General features: G+C 42.4%; 1 protein-coding gene across 1 annotated transcript; it reads right to left on the bottom strand.

Moving 5' to 3' along the window:
- Window positions 1–3549: 3549 nt before the first annotated feature.
- tcf21 (transcription factor 21) lies at window positions 3550–7548 on the bottom strand. The gene is made up of 2 exons (XM_069887299.1): window positions 6964–7548; window positions 3550–4022 (listed from the first exon to the last, which is right to left on the bottom strand). Exons 1-2 carry the CDS (start codon window positions 7423–7425, stop codon window positions 3933–3935), a joined length of 552 nt encoding a protein of 183 aa, XP_069743400.1. The 5' UTR covers window positions 7426–7548; the 3' UTR covers window positions 3550–3932.
- Window positions 7549–21260: the final 13712 nt, after the last annotated feature.

Genomic DNA, 21260 nt, shown 5'->3' with positions numbered 1-21260 from the left:
AACCTTTTTTAGATATATTTATAAAAGCTTTAATAATCCATTTCTTTTGTCTCTTGCAAATTTACTGTCATAATCTGCATTCCCTCTTTTTTCTTGAACATCCTTTGCTGTGATTTCAATATCTTCTCAGGCCTAAAGATTGCTTTCCTTTTGGCAACATTATGAGCCTGTGCTTTTAATTGATTACGATCTTTAAAATTTCTTGTTAGACCACTAGGGCTTTCATCTATCAGGGGAATATAATTTGTTGTGAATCATGCACTTCTCTTTAAATGTTTGCCATTTTTATGTGTTTTATCTTGATCTAATTTCCCAGTCGTTCTTCGCAATCATATCTACTTAGTTTTCTTTGTTTCTTTGTTCAGATTTAATACCCTGGTTTCAAACTGCACTGATCACTCTATATGAGATATATATGTAAATATACATTTTATATTTATATATATATATATATATATATATATATATATATATATATATTATATAATTCTAACACCTTATGATATTATTCTGAGGCTACTTGTTCGTTAAAACAATTTCATCATACAACAGGTATAACCAACTGTTCCCTTGTTGGATCCTTACTGTACTGATGGTTTATGATAGGATATGATTGACAAAGATGATCGCAACAACTAAACTCAAACCCAATATCTATGCTCTGCATCTATCAACAACTGGCTTAACAGAGATTTTAACCTCCGCATCTTCTATGAATTATATGAATGCTAACTTGAATCTTGGCACAGAAGAATGATTTTCACACTCCAATTGATTGATGCACTAAGATTTTGAATGTACAGTCAGGAGGAGTCAATCATTTTAAATAAAACACACTTAGAAAAGACTCTGCGGATGTTCAGAATGCCCCAGAGTCTGAATGGCTGTCCAATACTTAGCAGATCTCACTGAACAGCATTTTGGAGTTAAACTAGATGCCATTGTCATCAAACTCTGATTTCATGCTTCTGGTCTTCCAGTCACAATGTCACTGTGGCATTCTTGTAAAGTAAAAAGTGATTTGCAACAATGAAATAAACAAGAATATCACAACACTGTATGTTCCTGAAAAATCTTTACTTTTTTAAGGGGAAGATTGAAAGAGCACATGACATAAGTTACTAAGATGTTGAAAGCAACAGTGTGTTAAAGATGAATGCACAAGACTAACAAATTTGAATGGAACATTGAAGTAAGAGTATGTGCGTGGAACAGGTTCACAACTAAAATCACACTGATATTAACAATAGATAAAGATGTAAATAAGGACAGAATCGTTGACTATAATAATGTAGAGGTGTACTTCTTCAGCACCATATTTAACTAATATGTCCCTGAGAAAACAAATATAGTGCACAGAACTTTCAGTCAAAAATGCTCTAGGATTTATGAAACTTACACAAGTACCAAACCAAACTTTAGCCTTTTAACAATCCATAGGTTAATAACTATTCTCAGATGATCAGTGAACTGGGAAACCAGCTTCTATGCACTTGAGAAAATAAAATGATCATTTGTGGAAGATGATTTTTCAAGGTTGCACGCATGAATAATAATTTGGCAAAGCACTATATAATGGAACTGAAGGCCAAATTGGAAACTGTAAAGGATTTTCACCTCTGGAATAATCAAAATTAAGACACATTCAGCAGGAATGCTTCCACTGAAAAGATTAAATATGTTGGTTAATGAATCTATTACATAGCGGAATAATTCTTAGTGAATGCTGTTTTTTTTCAATTAAGGGAGAAAGCAAAAATCTAAAACTCTCACCATGAAATCACTCTCAAAGGAGATTTTTAAAAAGCAGGAGTCTCGGACCCCTGACTAACTGTGTTAGATATAACTAATCAAAAACAAATTTAAGAAAATGGTACATCACACAAAACAAAGTCCAGTGAAAATGCCGGACAGTGAAGTTAGAATAACAATAAAACTACCAAATATTTTAAGGTGAAACTTAGAGCAAAGGACAAAGGAACAAAGGAAGGGAGAATTTAAAAAAAATCTTTCATTCACATTCAAATGACCATAATTCCATGTCTAAGTTGCACAAATGGAGTCATCAAAGAAACCTTATGGAAATATAACTTTTAGAGGACGTTATGATTTCTTGAAACAGATTAAGATTTTTTAAAAATCATGACTACTTTTCTGTATCTTGCAAACAAAAAGACATTTTCACTTCAGTCTCAGTAAATTGGATTGAATCAAATTTTCAACAGCACGGAAACAATATCTTCAGCTCATTTATCCATGCTGACCATACATTCGGCCCATATCCCTTTCCTATCCAAGCAGGCATTATTTAAATCAGTTTCATTGAGATTTAAAATGTTCATTAATCCAAATTATATCTGCTCATAATTAATCATAATATTTACATTTTCTTCATTCCCATGCAGTTTTCCTGACATCCTTGAGTGACAGAATGAATAAATAAACAGTGTCAAGTCATCTGCAGTATCATTCTGTTAATGGCCAGGGTGTGAGAACAGATCAGATGAGAATTGCAGATTTCCCCATTCACCACTGTGTGAATTGCAATACTTACCAGAACGATTTCTGTGGATAGAAATTGGCCAATTGCTCCTTGAATAAAAGGGGTTCTCCTTTTAGTCATGACGTTTCATATGAAATCACATTTTTTCCCCTCCCTCTTTGCTCACCAAATTTCTGCTCCCCTTTTTTACTTGATGATATAATCACGTTATCCACGACTGGATAATTCCATTGTTGTTGATTGGGTTCTAACCCATTCCAGTTTTCCCCTGACTGGAGTAGCCGCCTACTGCCAACCTTACTGGGAGTAATCGAGACTAGTGCCTGAAGATCTTTGTCAACCCGAAATCAATTAAATAAGCGAATAAGGGGAATGTAACGAGGGAAATATCGATCCAACTAGCAATTAGTCCGTTATCACGGGTTGAAACCAAACCAGATTATTTCCTGGTACCTGTTCTGTTGCATTTCTGTAAACCAAGCCTCCTGTTTCCAAAGCCCCATATCTGACAGGCTTTCCCACTAATATCTCAGCTTGTTTTGCGATCGGTTCCTCTTTCGCACGGGGTCAGCCCTTCAACTCCAGCGATGCAGTCGGCGCAGATGTTTGTTTTCTCTGGGCCTTGACTCAACTAACATGATCTATCTCTTGCTTATCCCTTTTGGTGGAAGAAATAAACAAATCGTTACTGTTGTCATCCGTCCCATCTCTTGTCGATGCTTGGGGTCTGGTGGAGGCAAACAATTGAGGATAACAATGCCTACAGCACACGGGTGGGGGAGAAAGAGGAGGAAAGGGAGAGAGGGGTAAGGAGGGAGAGAGGGGGAAGGAGGGGGAAGGAGGGAGAGAGGGGGAAGGAGGGGGAAGGAGGGGGAGAGAGGGGGAAGGAGGGGGAGAGGGAGAAGGAGGGAGAGAAGGGGAAGGAGGGGAGAGAGAGAGGGGGAAGGAGGGAGGGGAAGGAGGGAGAGAGGGGGAGGGAGGGGAGAGGGGGAAGGAGGAAGAGAGAGGGGAGAGAGAGACGCAAGAATGTCATACGGTCACAACAGTTTAAATATAAAGCAGATTTTTTTTATTTACAAGATTTGCAAAGACCTGCGGATAAAGAATATATATATATATCTTTTATATGATGCTTCCTAACACAGCATATGACTGTCAAAGTCACCTCTGAAATTCGACGTACCTACGATATCTTTCCTGACAATGTTAAAGTCTGGTCACTATCATACATGAAGACGTAAAGTTCACTTTCCTCCTTTGACCTGCAAAGACACGGAATAATGTCGATACGCCAGGAGGGTGGGAACATTGGGCAGAGATGGAGCCCGGCCTGAGCCGTGCACGGGGCAGCGACCGTTTCCTGGGTTTCCTTTGGCCTTTGGGTCTTTCTCCGTCCATATGTGAACCGTGATTGGGGTTCTCCTTTGAGTCATGACGCTGTCGTCCCACACAAACGGCCTGTGCTCACAACCTCCTTTAACTCGCTCTCTGACTTTCCCGCGACCATAAACGGCCACGTCTGAAATTAAAACAAAAAAAAGATAGTTAGGATATTTTCTCTCTCTCTCTCTCTCAGAACAGAAATCAAGTCAAAATTGTTCTTTCTCGGGGAATCCATAAATGTGCTGGAGAAACTCAGCAGGTCACGCAGCATCCAGAGGCAAGCAACGTTTCGACAGGGCCTCTCGGTGCCATCGTTAAACCTCGAAGATCAGAGAGCTTTGAAAGAAATGTTGGGGGAAATCAAGTTGATGGGACTGTCTGAACATTCTGAATGCTTAATGGTTATTAATATGGTGTTTAAACGCGAAGAAGTGAGCGCGTTCATAAAAAAGTCACCTATCACTAACTTTGATCAGTACAAAGAGAAATCCAATTCCAAATATTGGTCAGCCTTTTGTCCCTTCTATTTGTTTTTGTTGGCATAAAAATAAATAATTGCATCTTTTCGGAGTAGTTGGATGTAAATATTGTTAGCAGACAACATATCCACTCAATATAGCAAAACAGGGCGTGTTGACATTCTGTGTAACACCCTTATCATTTCCACAGGTCTCCAGGATATATTTCAAAGCAGGTCATTGGTATTCTTAGCAATTAAAATAATTCAACACAATCGCAAATCCACCGACACATCACGAATTTCAATCCTCGTTTTAACTCAATAAATTGCGTTTTGAAATATTTAGCATGGACGTCATAGGGTTAGTAAGATGTTTCAAAAGGAAATATGTTCAAAATGTAAACCTTTATTGGGAATAATTATTCAATAGAACCATATGGATTATATCTACCTCCGTGTCTCGCCTTTTCATCTATAGACCTCTTGTAACATTGAAGTAACTCCATATCACCGAATATTTAGCAATTTAAAACAGTGATCACTTCTGGTAGCCGCTTTTTGGAAATAGAATTGTTTTTTTTAATATCTAATGTGAAATAGGTGATTTATCATATTCAGATTTTCCGTGATTCCTATTGTTTGGAAAGTCCCATCCTTGTTTAGTGAGAACGTTTTACCAGAATGTTCAGTTTTGAAGGTGTTAGAAACTAAAATTTTAATTCTGAATGCTTCACAATAGTTGCCCTCGCCTCCCTCGTCGCAGGAAGGGCCATTTTAATAAGATGGGAAGATGCTGTCCTTCCCACTCATAATCGATGGTGGTCCGATATGATGGCATTTCTGAATTTGGGGGGAGGGTGGGGAAATAGATGTTCCACTACTAAAATGTATTTAAACTTTGTTTCTTCATGGGGTTCTTTACTTGATTGTTTTCATAATTTGTAAGACGAATTAGTTTCTTTGGTTTTTGAACCCAATGTTTACTTCCCGTTTTTTATTAGTAGAGTATTCATGTAGCCTCCTAAGGGAGGAGAATGAATTAGATAATTAATATAATGTTTTTTCTTTTAAATGTAACATAGGTCTCCGTACTATTTGTAATGCTATACGAGATGTGTTAATATTTTATTTTGTTGTTATGTACCTACGGAACATTTATTTGACAAAATCAATAAAAACGTATTGAAAAAGAAACTAAACATATGCATTTCCTTAAACAGATGTTTCAATGGATAATTTTTACTGCACTTGGAAAGATCTCATCATTCTCAATTATATTAGGTGAAAATAAAGAAATGAATAAAGGAAATGATGTGGATTATGCAAAAGAGCAAGCAGATTTTCTGTGGCCCACAGTATCCAAAAATAAAGAGGACATTTCACAATGTCTGCGCTGTTTTATCCTTGTTACACCAGTAGAAGTTGAGAGGATTCTACAGAGGCGAAAAAAAAGCTGGTTAAATATCATTGTTTAGATGGGATATAGAATAAAACAATAGGGCTTCAGGCCGAGGGAATTTCAGAGGATAAAAGTTGCCTCCTTCGCAGTTTATTATCGAAGCATGAAATAAAATACGGAATTGACCAATGGAACAGGCGCAGAAACACAGGTTAAATCCAGCGGAGGTATATCCACATTGCATACCAGGCGTTTGTATCAGTGTGGATATACCTCCGTTGGATTTAACCTGTGTTTCTGCGCCTGTTCCATTGGTCAGCTCCATATTTTATTTCATGCTTCGATAATAAACTGCTGTTATAAAATCCTCCAGATAGGTAAAAGATGTTATTTATCTTCGCAAACGAAGCAAATAATCCCCTTTGGCCCCAGTCTTCGGTTCTAACTTTCGATAGGTTGATTTTAGAAGTCAGTCTCCTGATCAAGATCTTCATAAAACCGAACTCGTAAAGTGAAATGAGCGTTTTGATTCGGTAATCTAGTGTGGGTTATTGATTATCACTTGTCTGTTTAAAGCCACAAGGCATTGGGGCAGTTTTATAAACAGCTCGTTAATCTGAATGCACGAAATTGATTTATTGATAAAGGGTTCTGTGAACCTATAAGAGTACATTGATGCATTCATACATTTGCGTTTTGTGTAAACACACACACACACACACACACACACACACCGATGCAAACTATACACGGACGCAGACAAACACATGCATGCCATAAACTTGTTCATTTACACGCGTACATATATAACGATACATAAATATGCAAACTTTCACTCGCTTATTCATAAATAAAGCACAAGTCATAGCCTCACTATATATATATATATATATATATATATATATATGCATAAAAAGATCAACAGTCAATTTATCCACATAGATTTCTACTCCACTAACCCGAGTGTAAAATATATATGAAGTAAAACACTAATGTCTGCAGACACCGTGGTTGAAGTAAAATCCTTGATGAAAGGCTCAAGCCCGAAATGTTGGTTCTGTATCTTTATCTGTTACATAAAGTACACTGTTTGACCAGCTGAGTTTTACCAGCATTGTGTTTTTACTGTAAAATATACATGTACACATGCGCGCGTGTGCTGTCTTTAAATTGACGTGAAAATAAAAATCTGCGTTGGATCAAGGGGTGCAATTTTACCAGGTTGACTGGGTGAATGTAGCCGTTCTCATACTTGTCGTTGGCAAGAATCTGTCTCAGATGTGCGATGTAGCTGGATGCCAGCCGAAGAGTGTCGAGTTTGGAGAGCTTGGTGTCTGGCGGGACCCAGGGCAGGGTGGTTTTGAGACGAGAGAACGCTTTGCTGAGTACCCTCATCCTGGCTCTCTCCCTGGCGTTTGCTGCGTTACGTTGAACCTGTTTCCCTTCCTGGGTCACCCCATTCAAAGGCGATTTATTGGAGCCCGTCTTGCGCCTCTTTCCCGAAGCCCCCCTGCCCTTTTTGGGGGACTCGTGTTCGTTGTTGGAGCTGTCTTCGTTGCTGTCGTTGGAAGTGAAGAATTCCTTGTTCGATTTCCTCTTTAAAACATCGCATTCCTCCTCCGTGCCCAGTACTTCCATTTCCTGGAGATCTTCTGCATCGCTAACGGACCCAGTGGACATGGTATCGACACGATCTCTTGTAAATTGAGTTTTAATGACCGAAAAGACACCGAGGAAGTTAGGAATGCAGCGCTTTTCAGCTGGAGTGAATTCCTCCACTCACTTTGATTGAAGACCCTGCGATCTGGATGCAACATCCGCAATTTATCTCACTCCCTTGGAGGTGGGATCCCGGGCAGGAGAGGAGGGGCCACCAGATTTTGACAAATGCTAGTAGCGCGATGCTCACTTAGGATATTTGTCCACCAAGATTTAAAGAAACTCGATTTGTTTTGTTTTACAGTTTGTCTACAAAACGAAACTGGAAAATATTTAGCAATGGCATCTAGATTCCGTGATTTTTATAGGTTTGTTAGTAAAGTTCTAAATATTTATATTAATGCGCTTTTACATATTTTGGAGTAACGTTATCTCTAAACCAGTCTTTTAAATAAACATTCCTCCGAATATTTTAACTAGTTCTACTGGCAGCAAAGACTTTCTATACTTTCAATTTAATCGTCACAACGTAATTTTAGGCATTATTTATTTGTTGTATGTGCTACTTATGTACTCCAAGCAATTGCAAGAAAAAAAACAAGATGGTTTATTAATATGCCCAGAACATAAAACACAGTCCAGCCCTTCGGCCCTCGGTGTTGTGCCGACCTATTTTCTCCTACCAAAACAAAACTTAAACCCTTCCTACCTCGTAACCCTCTATTTTCATTCATCCATGTTCCTGTCCATGAGGCTCAAATCCCCCTGATGTATCAGCCTCGACCACACCTCTCTGTGTGGAAAAAAACTTACCTAAACTTTCCTCCCGGGTACGAGAAACTAATTGCAACGTAAAAGTAGAGAGCAATGTCGAATTGCTATTAAACAAATGGTGTTTATGGGTTTGGACTTCCACATTTCCAACATCACTGTAGTGAGACTATTTCAAACCTACTTCATGGGCCTTAAGATGCTTTGGGAAATCCCGAGATCGTGAAAGGCCTTAACTAAATAAAACTTTCCCTTCATCGATTTGAAGAATCCGATGTGTCTTGGAAAACAGGACCATCTACTCTCCAGAGTGACGTTCAGAAATTCTGTGTAAAGTTTGGGGTTGTTTTTATTTATTTGGGGGAATTCGACACCAGCGCTGGTCAATCAGTTTTGTCCATAAAATTAATTTCCAGCTTGTAAAGCAGGATGTCTATAAATGTATATATATTAAGCTTTACTTAGGGAAACCACCATTCATTCTAACGGGAGTTATTTCCAATTCGTTTTCCATCGCGATTGTTCATCCTCAACATATGATATACATTGCACTGCATGCAAATCGTCTGAAATACCTCCTCCAACAAAAAAAAATCAATGCATTTGAAGAAATGATGCGACGGTCTCCCCTCTCGCTCTCCTTAAGACCTGAGCTCTAAGTTGCTTCTGAGACCCTGAGAACTCTGACCTCTCTGCGCTGGAGCACGGGAAGATCCACCGGGCCATTGCACCTTGCGCTAATTCTCTGACTCTAGCGATGAAAGTATCCTTTATTCAGAGGCGAACATAAAACCAACGTTCAGCTCATTTTTAAATGGCTGGTCTTTCCTCTTTCATTGATTCCTTGTTTTCGTCGCCTTCCTTTCTGATACCTCCAATATAGCTCAGACTGTTCTCACTTCGACCTACTTGGGGGGGGGGGGGTTGCGGTTTCGCGCTCAGTGAATGTCTCACCAGCACCCTTGCTTTACAGAATGTAAAACAAGGAGGCAGTAAATTCTGAAAGTGTGAAGGCGGTCGTGCTCGATTTATGGACCCTGCGTTTCTCTGTTCTTGGACTTGTTTGTGCAGGTGGAGATAGAAATGATTGCACTCAGATAAGATTTACGATGGAAATGATTGATTTCGTAAACGAATAAAAGAAGGGCCTGGTTGGGAGAACCTGTATCAGCTAAGATACAGTCTCGGACCAAAGCAGTCAAATCTGACAAGAGAAACGAGGCCAGGGTAAGGATAAGGAAGCAGTATCGTGGAGAAAATACTGGGAGCTGGACTTGCCGGAATAATCATATACTTCTGGAAGTATCCGTACCCAAATGGACATTCGTTGAATTGATTATTGAGCATTATTCAATATATGCCATTTGAAAATATACGCAGCTTTGAAAGCTTGTCAACTGTTTATCACTCTCCTTCGATGCCACATTACTTTAGGGATCTTTGTGAAAGCCTGCTAGGTTCCTCCCCCAACCATTTAAAGCATTCTTATTTTGAATAGCGTTAAAGTTCAATCTTGGTTCCAATTTATCAGCTGGGTACCACCGGCGATACCTGTTGGGCAAAGTTGAAACCAATGTGAAAATGGACAACGGTATTGAGCATACAAGAAGATGGAACATCGTGGTTGTTATGGAGAGACCAAATTTAAAATAAAACACCTATAGAATTCCTGTTACTCTCAATTGTAGTCTGCTCTTCCACTAACTCTTTCCTGATCACGGAACTGGCCTTGGAGGGTCTGGAAATCACAAGCACGAGTCAGACAGGGTCCCCAGTTGCAATTTCTCTTGAATTCTACAAGATTTCCGTGGCTGCAAAGATGACAAATGATTTACCGAATTAAACGAGGAGCAAGAACTCAGCCTAAGCTGTCACTGAATATTTCTAAAGTTTGAAGCCGGGAATATTCGGGCTAACGCGGGCGGCCTGTTCTCAAACTTGAGAAGCAACCCCTTCCCTAATGCGTCCTGCGAGTTTAAATCCTCGGTGTGGCCTGAAACCTAACTGCCTCATTACTGAATGCACATTGCTCAAACTCCGTACAGGTATCACCTAACTAAAACATCGAGCCAAAAGATTCGTGATTGTTATATTTCCTTTGTCCGCAGACTGTTACTTCTCAGAGGGGATAAATTCATCGAGTTGGTATTATTTTACCTTCCTCGTTGTATACTATTCAATAAAGTTATCCTGCAGTATTGGAGTGGCTCGAACTGGACAATTCCCTCTCACGTTATTCGCCGGTTGCTCGTTCCTTTCCTCTTTTAGCCGTGCGACAATAGTCTATCCTAATACATCATCCTTCTGCTTTAGTTCTGCTCACAAGAAGATATTGTAATTGGCAAATGTTACAGTGTAAAACAGGACACAACGCAACTTGATTTCAATTGGACTTAGCTGTCAGGAATACCAATACCGATTCACATGAAGCCCCGGAATGAACCGGCGGTGGCGTGGTTTTATCTCTCTAAATTTGACTTGTGCATCAGTCCTGAGAATTGCAGATTAGAATTCCCATTAGAATCCCTTCAAAATCATGCCCCCTTCTGCCGAACTGAGTGACCTTAAGCCGTTCTGCAATAGTTCATCTTCCATGTCCTGAGAGCCAATCGCCGAAGCTCACGGGCCACAGAGAATCAATGTGCAGAAATGTTGAGTTGATCAGCGGATAAATAGTTGTCAGGATCGTCCTCAAACCGCGAACTGTGTGCTCGAACATATAAACGATTCGTTTACATTGCTCAGCCAATCTATTGACTAATCTGGCAGCTCAGTCGTTTTAAATAGATGACTGTCTGGCTCTTGTTTCGCTGGCGATGATTAGGGTCTGTGGAGGCAATGGTGAACAGCCAGTGGCGGTGATGAGAAGCGCGTTGATGGCTGGCATCTGTTGAATAATCCTTGGCACAAGAGGCTCCCATTTACTCTGTACGTTGGCACAGGGCAATAAGAGCAGGTCTTATTCCCATTGATTACATCAATAAGATCTTAACCTATTTTGCCCCAAAAAAGCACCAGATCTAACATCAGGTGTAGTCCCCAAATATCCTTTATTGTGCCTGTTTTATGGAAATAAAACAACAGCAATAATGTACACTATATCAACAGCAAGATGCCATGTTGTTTTAGAACTTTGAGGTATTTCCACTTAAAAACCTCAGTCCTTCATCAGAATTCCAACACATCTTCGAATTATCCCAGAATGTTTCAAATTCACTCCAATAAACATGACTAAAATGTGCTATCTAGTAAGATAGCATAACCTTCCACACTAAGGGAAGATCTAGGGAAGGGAGATTTAAACCTAAATATCACAAGATGTCATATCAGGAGAAACAGTCATGCCCCCTTGCCCAGACTCATACATCACATAACAGCTGGCAATTATATTGCACACTCAACTCCAGAAAAAAAAACCACATTATCATTCAATCGCTTAAGTTGAATTGCTTAAAAACTGAATATTTCAGCTTAAGGATGAGATAAGGTGACCTAAGAGAGGGTAAATCACTGATTTAGACATAAAAGATTAAGTAGGTTGTCTGTATTTATTACTGGCTAGAAATATACACAATTTATCTTATGTACAGTAGATGGTACTTCATGATAACATGAAAAAAGACTTGCATTTATACAAAAATTTTCATATCCTCTTTATGACAGACCATAGGCCAGAATCAATGAAGTACCTATTTCAGCCAATTTATATAATGGCTGACTGGCAATGTTGCCATTTCTTTTCATGTATTCCTCTTGCTGACGAGCCCAGCCACCCTTGATAACTGATTGCATGATAGAGTAATTCTTACATGCTGAAATTTCACAATGGAAAGATTTCAGACATGTAAAGTAATGAAGGAAGAGGAAAAAAAACTGAAATGGTCAGAAATAGTTGTCGAAACTTATTTCATGAGTGGAAATTTAGTTTTTGTTATACATTCATGAAGATAACACTACTTAGCAAATATCCCTGGCTACAAACATGATGTGTCTTGGCATGAGGGTTGAGTTAGATAAGATGGCACAGGTGGGCAGATAAGATAAGATGGGCAGCACTGATGGCATAGTGGTTAGTGCAATGCCTTTACAGTGCCAGCAATCAGGACTCAGATTTGAATCCCACACTGTCTGTAAGGAGTTTGTACATTCTCCCTGTGGCTGCGTGGGTTTTCCCCAGTGGTCTGGTTTCCCCCCACTGTTAGAAACGTACCAGGGTTAATTGGGTGTAAATTGGATGGAACAGACTCATGGGCCAAAATGGCCTGTTATGATCCTATATGTCTAATTTAAGATCAAGATTCAGGTTGTCTAATGTGCTTCACCATTCCATTGTAACCTGATCCATTCTCCCACTCACCCCCACTCTCCTGCATTCTACCCATATGCTTTGATACCCTGTCCATTCAGATGCATGAGTATGAGTGGGTTCTGCCAGATTTAGGAGGATATTCCTTCATTTGCTTTCCAATAATGGATGTCTGCTCCAAGGGAACATTTAGAGACAAGAAAATCCAGCAAAATAGGGCAATGTTATGCCTCATCACAAAGAATCAACAATGGACCATTTTCTTCTTTTTGTCAAAAATCACCTAAAAATATTGCACTTATAACATGCCCACAAAATGGCACAGCAACCATTTTGCCAAATACAGTCATCATATTGTGGGACTTCCTGATATGTGGTGTTCCTTATTTATCCTCTCTTCTATCTCCTATACCAGAGCTCATGGAAATCAAACAATTGCACACACTCAAAATCTGAAATAAAACCAGAAAATGTTGGAAACAGATTTGAGATCAAGCAGTATCCATTGGAGGGGTTACAGTCGTAGAGTTTAAAAGAAAGAAAGCAGGGTCTTTTTGGCCCAACTAGTCCATGCTGACCAGGTTGTCCAACTAAGCTCATGGCATTATCCTGCACTGTAAATATTTCCCATCCATGAACTTGTCTAAATATCTTTTGAATATTGCAATTGTATCCATCTCTACCATTTCCTCTGGCAGCTCATTCCACATACTTATCATCCTCTGTATGAGAAAGGTGCCCTGCATGTCTCTTTTAAATATTTCAGCACTCTTCTTAAATCTTTGCCCTCTAGTTTTAGACACCCCTACCTTTATTTACCTTACCTATGGCCCTTGCAATTTTATGTACCTCTATCGGGTCACTCTTCAACTTCCCATGCTCTGGGGAAAAAAAATCTCAGCCTATACCATCCTTTCTTTATAAATCAAGCCATCTAGAACCAGTAGCATCTTCATGAAACTTTCTTGCATCCTTTTCCAGTTTAATCCCACTGGACAACCAGATCCCTTTGATGCTCTGGAACCACATTCTGTCTGTATCTCACTGGCTCTACACAAAACCCTGGAACACCTGGATAGTAAAGATACATTCATCAGGATGCTCTTTATCAACTACAGTTTGGCATTTAACACCATCATCCTCTCAAAACTGATCAGCAAACTCCAAGACCTGGGACTCAAAACCCCACTGTGTATTGGATCCTGTATTTCCTCATCTTCAGATCACAATCAGTGAAGATTGGAAATAGCGTCTCCTCTACAATCTTCATTAGTACCGAAGCACCCCAGGGCTGCGTTCTCTCATTTTACACCTATGACTGTGTGGCTCGATACGACAATAACACCATCTACAAATTTACTAATGATACCACAGTAGTGGATTGTATAAAGTAAGGAGGTGAGTTAGCATAGAGGAGGGAGATTTAAAACTTGGCTAAATGGTGCACCAACAGCAACCTGAGTGCCACCAAAACTAAGGAGTTGTTTGTTCACCAGAAAGGGAAAGCAAGAGGTATGCAATCCAGTGATAATTGGGGGATAAGTGGTGGAGAGGGTGAGCAAATTTAAGTTCTTGGGAGACACTATCTCAGAGGATCTTTCCTGGATCAAACATACCAAAGGCATTGTGAAAAAGCACATCAGTGTCTTTACTTCCACAGGGGTTTGGTATTACACCAGAAACCCAGGCATATTTGTACAGATGTGTGGTGGAAAATGTGCTGACTAGCTGCATAATGGTCTGGTATGGGGACACCAATTTCCATGAGCATAAAGCCCTGCAAAAGGGAGTGGTCACAGCCCAGAGCGTCACAGGCAAAAGCCTCCCCACTATCGAGAACTTCTACAGGAAATACTGCCGTCAGAGAGCAGCAGCAATCATCAAGGATCCACACCACCCAGCACATGCTCTATGCTCACTGCTGCCATCAGGAAAGAGGTATAGGTGCTACAAGACTCATACAGTTAGGTTCAGGAACAGCTGCTACCCCTCCACCATCAGACTCCTCAACAACAAACTCAATCAGGGACTCATTTAAGGGCTCTTGCTTGTGAACTTTATTGATTTTTTTAAATTCTCTCTTTATTGCACAATTGGTTTGTTTACATTCATTATCTCTTTACAGTTCTTTATTTGTTTACATGTATACGCTGAGTATTTTTTTTGCATTATCAATAAGTGGTCATTCTGCCTCACCCACAGAAAAAGAATCTTAGGGTTGCATGTGATATCATGTACATACTCTGACAATAAATTAGAAATCTAATCTAACTACGTTCAGCATTCTAAATATGATTTTGTAGCAAGGTCGCCATGGCTACAGCTAGGTTATAGCTCCGGGTTATAGCCCTCAGGCTGTAGCTCGAATCTGCAGGAGAAGAAAGACACACACACTAGTAGAGTGTATTCGATACTGAGTTAATTCAGTGGCAGCTCTGCCTTTTATAATCAGTTCACCACGTCGCGACTGGGGCTCCCGATTTGTTACCTCGAATGCTTTGATTAGGCCCCCTGCGATCCACCAGCAGTGATTGACCAGTTTCACCACTCTGCTGTCGGCCTTTGTAAATGGGCATTTCAGCCCGCACAATGTTTTGCTGGTCGACACATTTAATGCCCATTTTCTGCGTCAGCCCAAGGCATAGGCCACAGGCTGCTACGTGACCCCTCACCAGAACCGGCAATCAGCACACTGTTTTTAGGAAGCCAACACCTGCACCGTGGGTTCAGGTGGGTGATGGGCTAGTTAAAGTCCAAATAGGCCAGTTTCAACAGGTCAAGGCCACCAAGGTCCAAAACACAGGTGGAGCCATTATATCTGATGACAACACGGTATGGCCCCTTGTAAAGCTGCTGTAGAGGTGGCCGGTGAGCCCTGTGCCAAACAAACATGTATTTACAGTCAGTGAAGTATTTTGGGATGTAAGTAGAGGGTTGGCTGCAGGGTCTACATTTAGCGGGGGCTAGGGTGCCTAGGCACTCACATAAACAGGACAATGTGGTTGCCAGGGATCCTCTAAGTCCTCAGGGGCTGTCACAAATTTGCCCAGTGTAACTAGGGGTACTCCATAGACTAACTCAGCAGAGAATGCCTCGAGGTCCTCCTTGGGTGCGGTTTGGATGCCTAACAGGACCCAAGGGAGTTCATCAGCCCAGTTAGATCCAGTAAGCTCTGCCATTAAGGGTGTCTTAAGGTGTCTGTGGAACCTCTCCACCAACTCGTTGGCCTGTGGGTGATAAGCCATGATGTGCTGGAGTTGGATCCCCAGGGCATGGGCTAGGATGGTCCACAGAATGGAAGTGAATTGGGCCCGCCGTCTGATGCAAGGTGTTCGAGGACCCCAAAACGCACTACCCAAGGGTTGAGAAAAGCCCGTGCCCATGCTTCTGAGGAAGTGTCTGATAGTGGCACCACCTCTGGCCACCTGGTCATCCGGTCGACCATTGTGAGAAGGTAATGTGCACCTCTGGATACGGATAAAGGCCCTGCAATGTCAATGTGCACGTGGCTGAAGTGGCGATGTGGTGGCTCAAATGTCTGTGGTGGGGCTTTGATATGAGTCTGAATTTTGGATGACTGGTACTGAGTACAAGTTCTGGCCCATAGGAAACCTCTTTGCAGAGGCTGTGCCAGCCATACCTTTTCACTATAATTTTGACTGTAGTCCTGATGGGGGAGGGGGGGGTGGGGGGTGGTGAGACAAGTTGTGGATCAAGTCAAAAACTGCCTCTTCCATGCAGCTGGAATGACAAGATGAGGTTTACCCGTCGAGATGTCGCAGAGTAGTGTGCAATTGCCGGGGATGATCTGGATGTCCTTTAATTATAAGCCAGTGAGCGCTGTTTGGTATGCTGGAATGTCAAGGTCTGCTTGCTGCACATCAGCCAGGGCCACATAGTCAATGCAAGGATTAGGGTCATTCACCGCTAAGATAGCCGGATGGGATAGGGCATTGCCACCACATTGGATTTGCCGGCTATGTGTTCATTGTCTGTTGTAAATTCGGAAATGTAGGACAGGTGCCGCTGTTGCCTTGCTCACCATGGATCTGACACCTTACTGAAGGCGAAGGCAAGGGGCTTGTGGTCCGTGTAAATTTTGAACTTCCTGCTCTCCAGGAAGTAATGAAACTGCCGAATTGCCAGGTATAAGGCTAACCATTCTCTATCAAAGGCACTGTACTTGAGCTCTGGTGGCCTGAGGTGTCAACTAAAAAAGGCCAGCAGTTGCCATTGTCCATTCACCAGTTGCTCAAGTTACCCCCAACCACTGTGCAGGAGGTGTCTGTTGTGAGGGCAATTGTGGTATCTGTCCACAGGTGCACGAGGAGCGTGGAGTTGGCTAGGGTGTTATTGATGGCCTGGAAGGCCTCGGTTGCCTCCTGGGTCCATTGTATGTTTTTACTGGGTCCTGCCATGAAGGGAAAGAGTGGGCTCATGATGCAGGTCGTTGCAGGTATGAAGCAGTGATAAAAGTTGACCATACCTGCAAACTCTTGTAGTCCCTTCACTGTCAATGGCATGGGGAAAGAATGAATAGCATCCACCTTAGTGAGCACGGTTTGGCTCCATATTGGTCGATACAATGGTTCAGGAAGTCAATAGTCTCTCGGCCAAACTGGCACTTGGCCGGGTTGATGGTTAGGCCAAAATCGCTCAGCCTGGAGAATAATTGTTTTAAGTGGGTGGTGTGCTCATTGCGGGTGCGGCTGGTGATTAAGATGTTGAGGTAGATGAAGGCAAAATGCAGATCCCAGCCCACTGCATCCATCAGCCTCTGGAATGTCTGAGCTGCATTTTGTAACTCAAAGGGCATGAGGAGAAATTCAAACAATCCAAAGAGGGTGATGATAGCAGTTTTTGGGATGTCTTCAGGGTGTACTGGGATCTGGTGATAGCCCCTGGTGAGGTCCACCTTTGAGAATATCCGTGCGCCTTGCAGGTTAGTGGTGAAGTCTTGGATATTGGGCAGGGGATATCTGTCCAGTATGGTGGCGTCGTTGAGGAAGTGGTAGTCTCCGCACAGCCTCCAACCACCCGCTGCCTTTGGGACCATGTGGACAGCAGAGAAGGGATCGGAATTTAAATAAAGGGAATTATGATGGTATGAGACGGGAGTTGAGTAAGATTGATTGGGTGGTGTTTATGGGGGAGTTGACTGTGGATAGACAATGGAAAGCATTCACAGATCTAATGGAGAAATTGCAAAAATCGTTTATACTGGTTTGGCATAAAAATAAACCAAAAAAGGTGACTCAACTGTGGATAACAAGGGAAATTAGAGACAGCATTAGGTCCAAAGAGAGAGCATATCAATTGGCCAAAAAAAGTACCACAACCGAAGACTGGGAGCAGTTCAAGATGCACCAAAGGAGAACAAAGGGATTAATCAAGAGAGCAAAAATAAATTACGAAAGTAAGCTTGTGGCAAATATAAAAACCGACTGCAAAAGCTTTTATAAATATGTCAAGAGGAAAAGATTGGTGAAATCCAGAGTAGGTCCCTTGCAGTCGGAATCAGGGGAATATATAACGGGGAAAAAGGAAATGGCAGACCAATTAAATTCTTATTTTAGTTCTGTTTTTACAAGAGAGGATACAAATAACCTCCCAAGGATGTTGGGAAACATAGAGACTAATGCAAGGAGGGAACTGAAAGAAATCAGTATCTCTAAGGACATGGTCTTGGGGAAATTGATGGGATTGAAGGCAGATAAATCCCAAGGGCCTGATAATCTGCATCCTAGGGTACTTAAGGAAGTGGCCATTCAGATAGCAGATGCTTTAAGAATTATTTTCCAGAACTCGATAGACTCAGGATCAGTACCCATGGATTGGAGGGTAGCTAATGTTACCCCACTATTTAAAAAGGGGGGTAGAGAAAAAGCGGGGAATTATAGGCCAGTGAGCCTTACGTCAGTAGTGGGAAAAATGATGGAATCCATTATTAAGGATGTAATAGCGGAGCATATGACTAGCAGAGAAGGTATCGGATGGAGTCAACATGGATTTACAAAAGGTAAATCGTGCTTGAAAAATCTATTGGAATTCTTTGAGATGGTGACAGGTAAAATAGATGGGGGAGAGCCAGTGGATGTGGTGTACCTGGACTTCCAAAAGGCCTTCGATAAGGTCCCGCATAAACGACTGGCTTTCAAAATCAAGGCTCATGGGATTGGGGGAAAAGTATTGATGTGGATTGAGAACTGGCTGGCAGGTAGAAGACAGAGAGTTGGGATAAATGGCTTGTTTTCTGAGTGGCAGGCGGTGACCAGTGGGGTGCCACAGGGATCTGTACTGGGACCCCAGCTGTTCACAATTTACATTAATGATCTGGATGAGGGGATTAGATGTAATATCTCCAAATTTGCAGATGACACTAAGCTAGGAGGGGTTGTGTGCACGGAAGAGGGGGTCAGGAAGCTCCAGTGTGATTTGGATAAATTGAGGGACTGGGCAGATACATGGCAAATGCACTACAATGTGAGGTTATCCACTTTGGTAATACAAACCGGAGGGCAGATTACTAATTGAATGGCAATAGATTAAGAGATGGGGAAGTGCAGAGAGACCTAGGGGTACTTGTACACCAGTCTCTGAAGGCGAGCATGGAGGTACAGCAGGCGGTTAAAAAGGCAAATGGTATGTTGGCCTTCATATCAAGAGGGTTTGAGTATAGGAACAAGGATACCTTACTGCAGCTGAACAGGGCCTTGGTGAGACCACACCTGGAGTATTGTGTGCAGTTTTGGTCACCTTATCTAAGGAAGGATGTTCTTGCAATGGAGGGAGTGCAGAGGCGATTCACCAGGCTGATACCTGGAATGGCAGGAATGACTTATGAGGAAAGACTGCGCAAATTGGGATTGTACTCGCTGGAGTTTAGAAGATTGAGAGGGGATCTCATAGAGACCTATAAAATTCTGGCAGGACTGGACAGAATGGATGCAGATGGGATGTTTCCAATGATGGGAAAATCCAGAACGTGGGGCCATGGTTTGAGGATAATAGGCAAACCATTTAGGACCGAGATGAGGAGGAATTTCTTTACCCAGAGGGTGGTGAATCTGTGAAATTCATTGCCACAGAGGGCAGTAGAGGCAGGTTCATTAAATATATTTAAGAGGGAATTAGATCTATTTCTTCAGTATAAGGGTATTAAAGGGTACGGAGAGAAGGCGGGGACGGGGTACTGAACTTTAAGATCAGCCATGATCTGGTTGAATGGCGGAGCAGGCTCGAAGGGTCGAATGACCTACTCCTGCTCCTATCTTCTATGTTTCTATGTTTCTATGAAAGGCAAGGCCCAAGGACTATTGGAGTGTCACACAATGCCGAGTTCCTCCAGCTTTTTGACTTGTTCCTGGCTAGGTTGAGTTTCTCGGGGGGGGAGGGGGGGGGAGATGTCGTGCCCTAGCATGAAGGGGAGGGTCCTCTGTAACGATTTGGTGTTTTCACCCCATGTTTGGGTTCTGCCGAGTGGAAGTGAGGAGTGGTGATGGAGGGGAATTCTGCTAGGACCGGAATAAATTTGTTGTTGGCAGTACTCACTGAGTGTAGGTGGGGGCTGGTGAATTCATTGCCCTTGAGTGAGAGTGACTGAAATGTCCGGGCGTGCACCAGCTGGTGCCACTTGATATCCACCAGGAGCTAGTTGGCCCTCAGGAAATCTGCACCAATTAATGGTTGTTGCACGGCCGCCACCATAAACTTCCATGTGAATTGTCTATCCCCGAAGCATAGGGAAATGGTCATGTTTGGATGTTGGAGCTGTTTGCCACTCAGAGCACCCGGCTCACTTTGCTGCAGTGGGCTTCCAGACTGGTCGGGTGAACAACGCTGTCTTGTGCCCAAGGGTCCACCAAGAAACGTCAGCTTGTCAGGGAGTCTGAAATGTGTAGCGACATCCAGACTGGGTGTTTCCCTGGAACACACAGGGGGAGCAGCATCGATGGACCTCAGAATCCCACCATCAGTTATAGAAACAGTACTGCTCACCGGTCAGGTGTGGCGTTTGAGTGTTTTGTCAGTCAGACGGTTGGTCGAATGGTCAATCAGTGGTCTTCCAGGCCAGGCGCTGATGGCATCATGCTCTCACCTGCTCGAGCGAAGAGCAGCCATCCCTCTTCACTGCCCATAGCAGGTCAGCTCGGCCAACCACCTTCCTGGGGTCATCGAAGTCCTCCTCTGCGATTAGCCGCCAGATGTCCTCAGGCAACCTCTCTTGGAAGATCTGCTGGAACAGCGGGCAGGAGGTGTGGCCATCATTGAGTGCAAGCATGTAGCTCATGAGGGTAGAAGGGGCCCTGTTCCCCAAACCGTGAGGGCAGTACCCTCACGCTTTCAGAGCCAAAAAGCGGGGGTTAACAACTCTTTGATGGCCACATACCTTCCTTGTTCTGGGGGCTGCTGAAGGAAGTCGATGATGCAGGCAGTGGTGTCCTGATCGAGGGCACTGACCATGTGCATGTTGTCAGTGGAGATCCATCGAATGGTGCAGGAACTGCACCTGTGGTTGTGACGCCCAGAAGGTGGGCAGGTTCAATGCTACTGTGTTGATCGCAGGTTGCTTTTCCACCTTCGGGTCCAAACCACTGTATGGACCATTCGGGGTTACCACTGTAGTGAGGTCGCTACGGCTAGGTTATAGCTCTCCTTTATAGCCCTAAGGCTATAGCTTGAATGCACAGGAGAAGAAAGACATACACACACCAGTAGAGTGTATTTGACACTGAGTTTATTCAGTAGCAGCTTTGCCTTTTATAGTCAGCTCGGCTGC

The sequence above is a fragment of the Narcine bancroftii genome, chromosome 6 (assembly GCF_036971445.1).
Source record: "Narcine bancroftii isolate sNarBan1 chromosome 6, sNarBan1.hap1, whole genome shotgun sequence".
Taxonomy (NCBI): Eukaryota; Metazoa; Chordata; class Chondrichthyes; order Torpediniformes; family Narcinidae; genus Narcine; species Narcine bancroftii.
The sequence above is the reverse complement of the archived record's forward strand: the minus strand, read 5'-3'. Positions and strand labels throughout refer to the sequence as shown.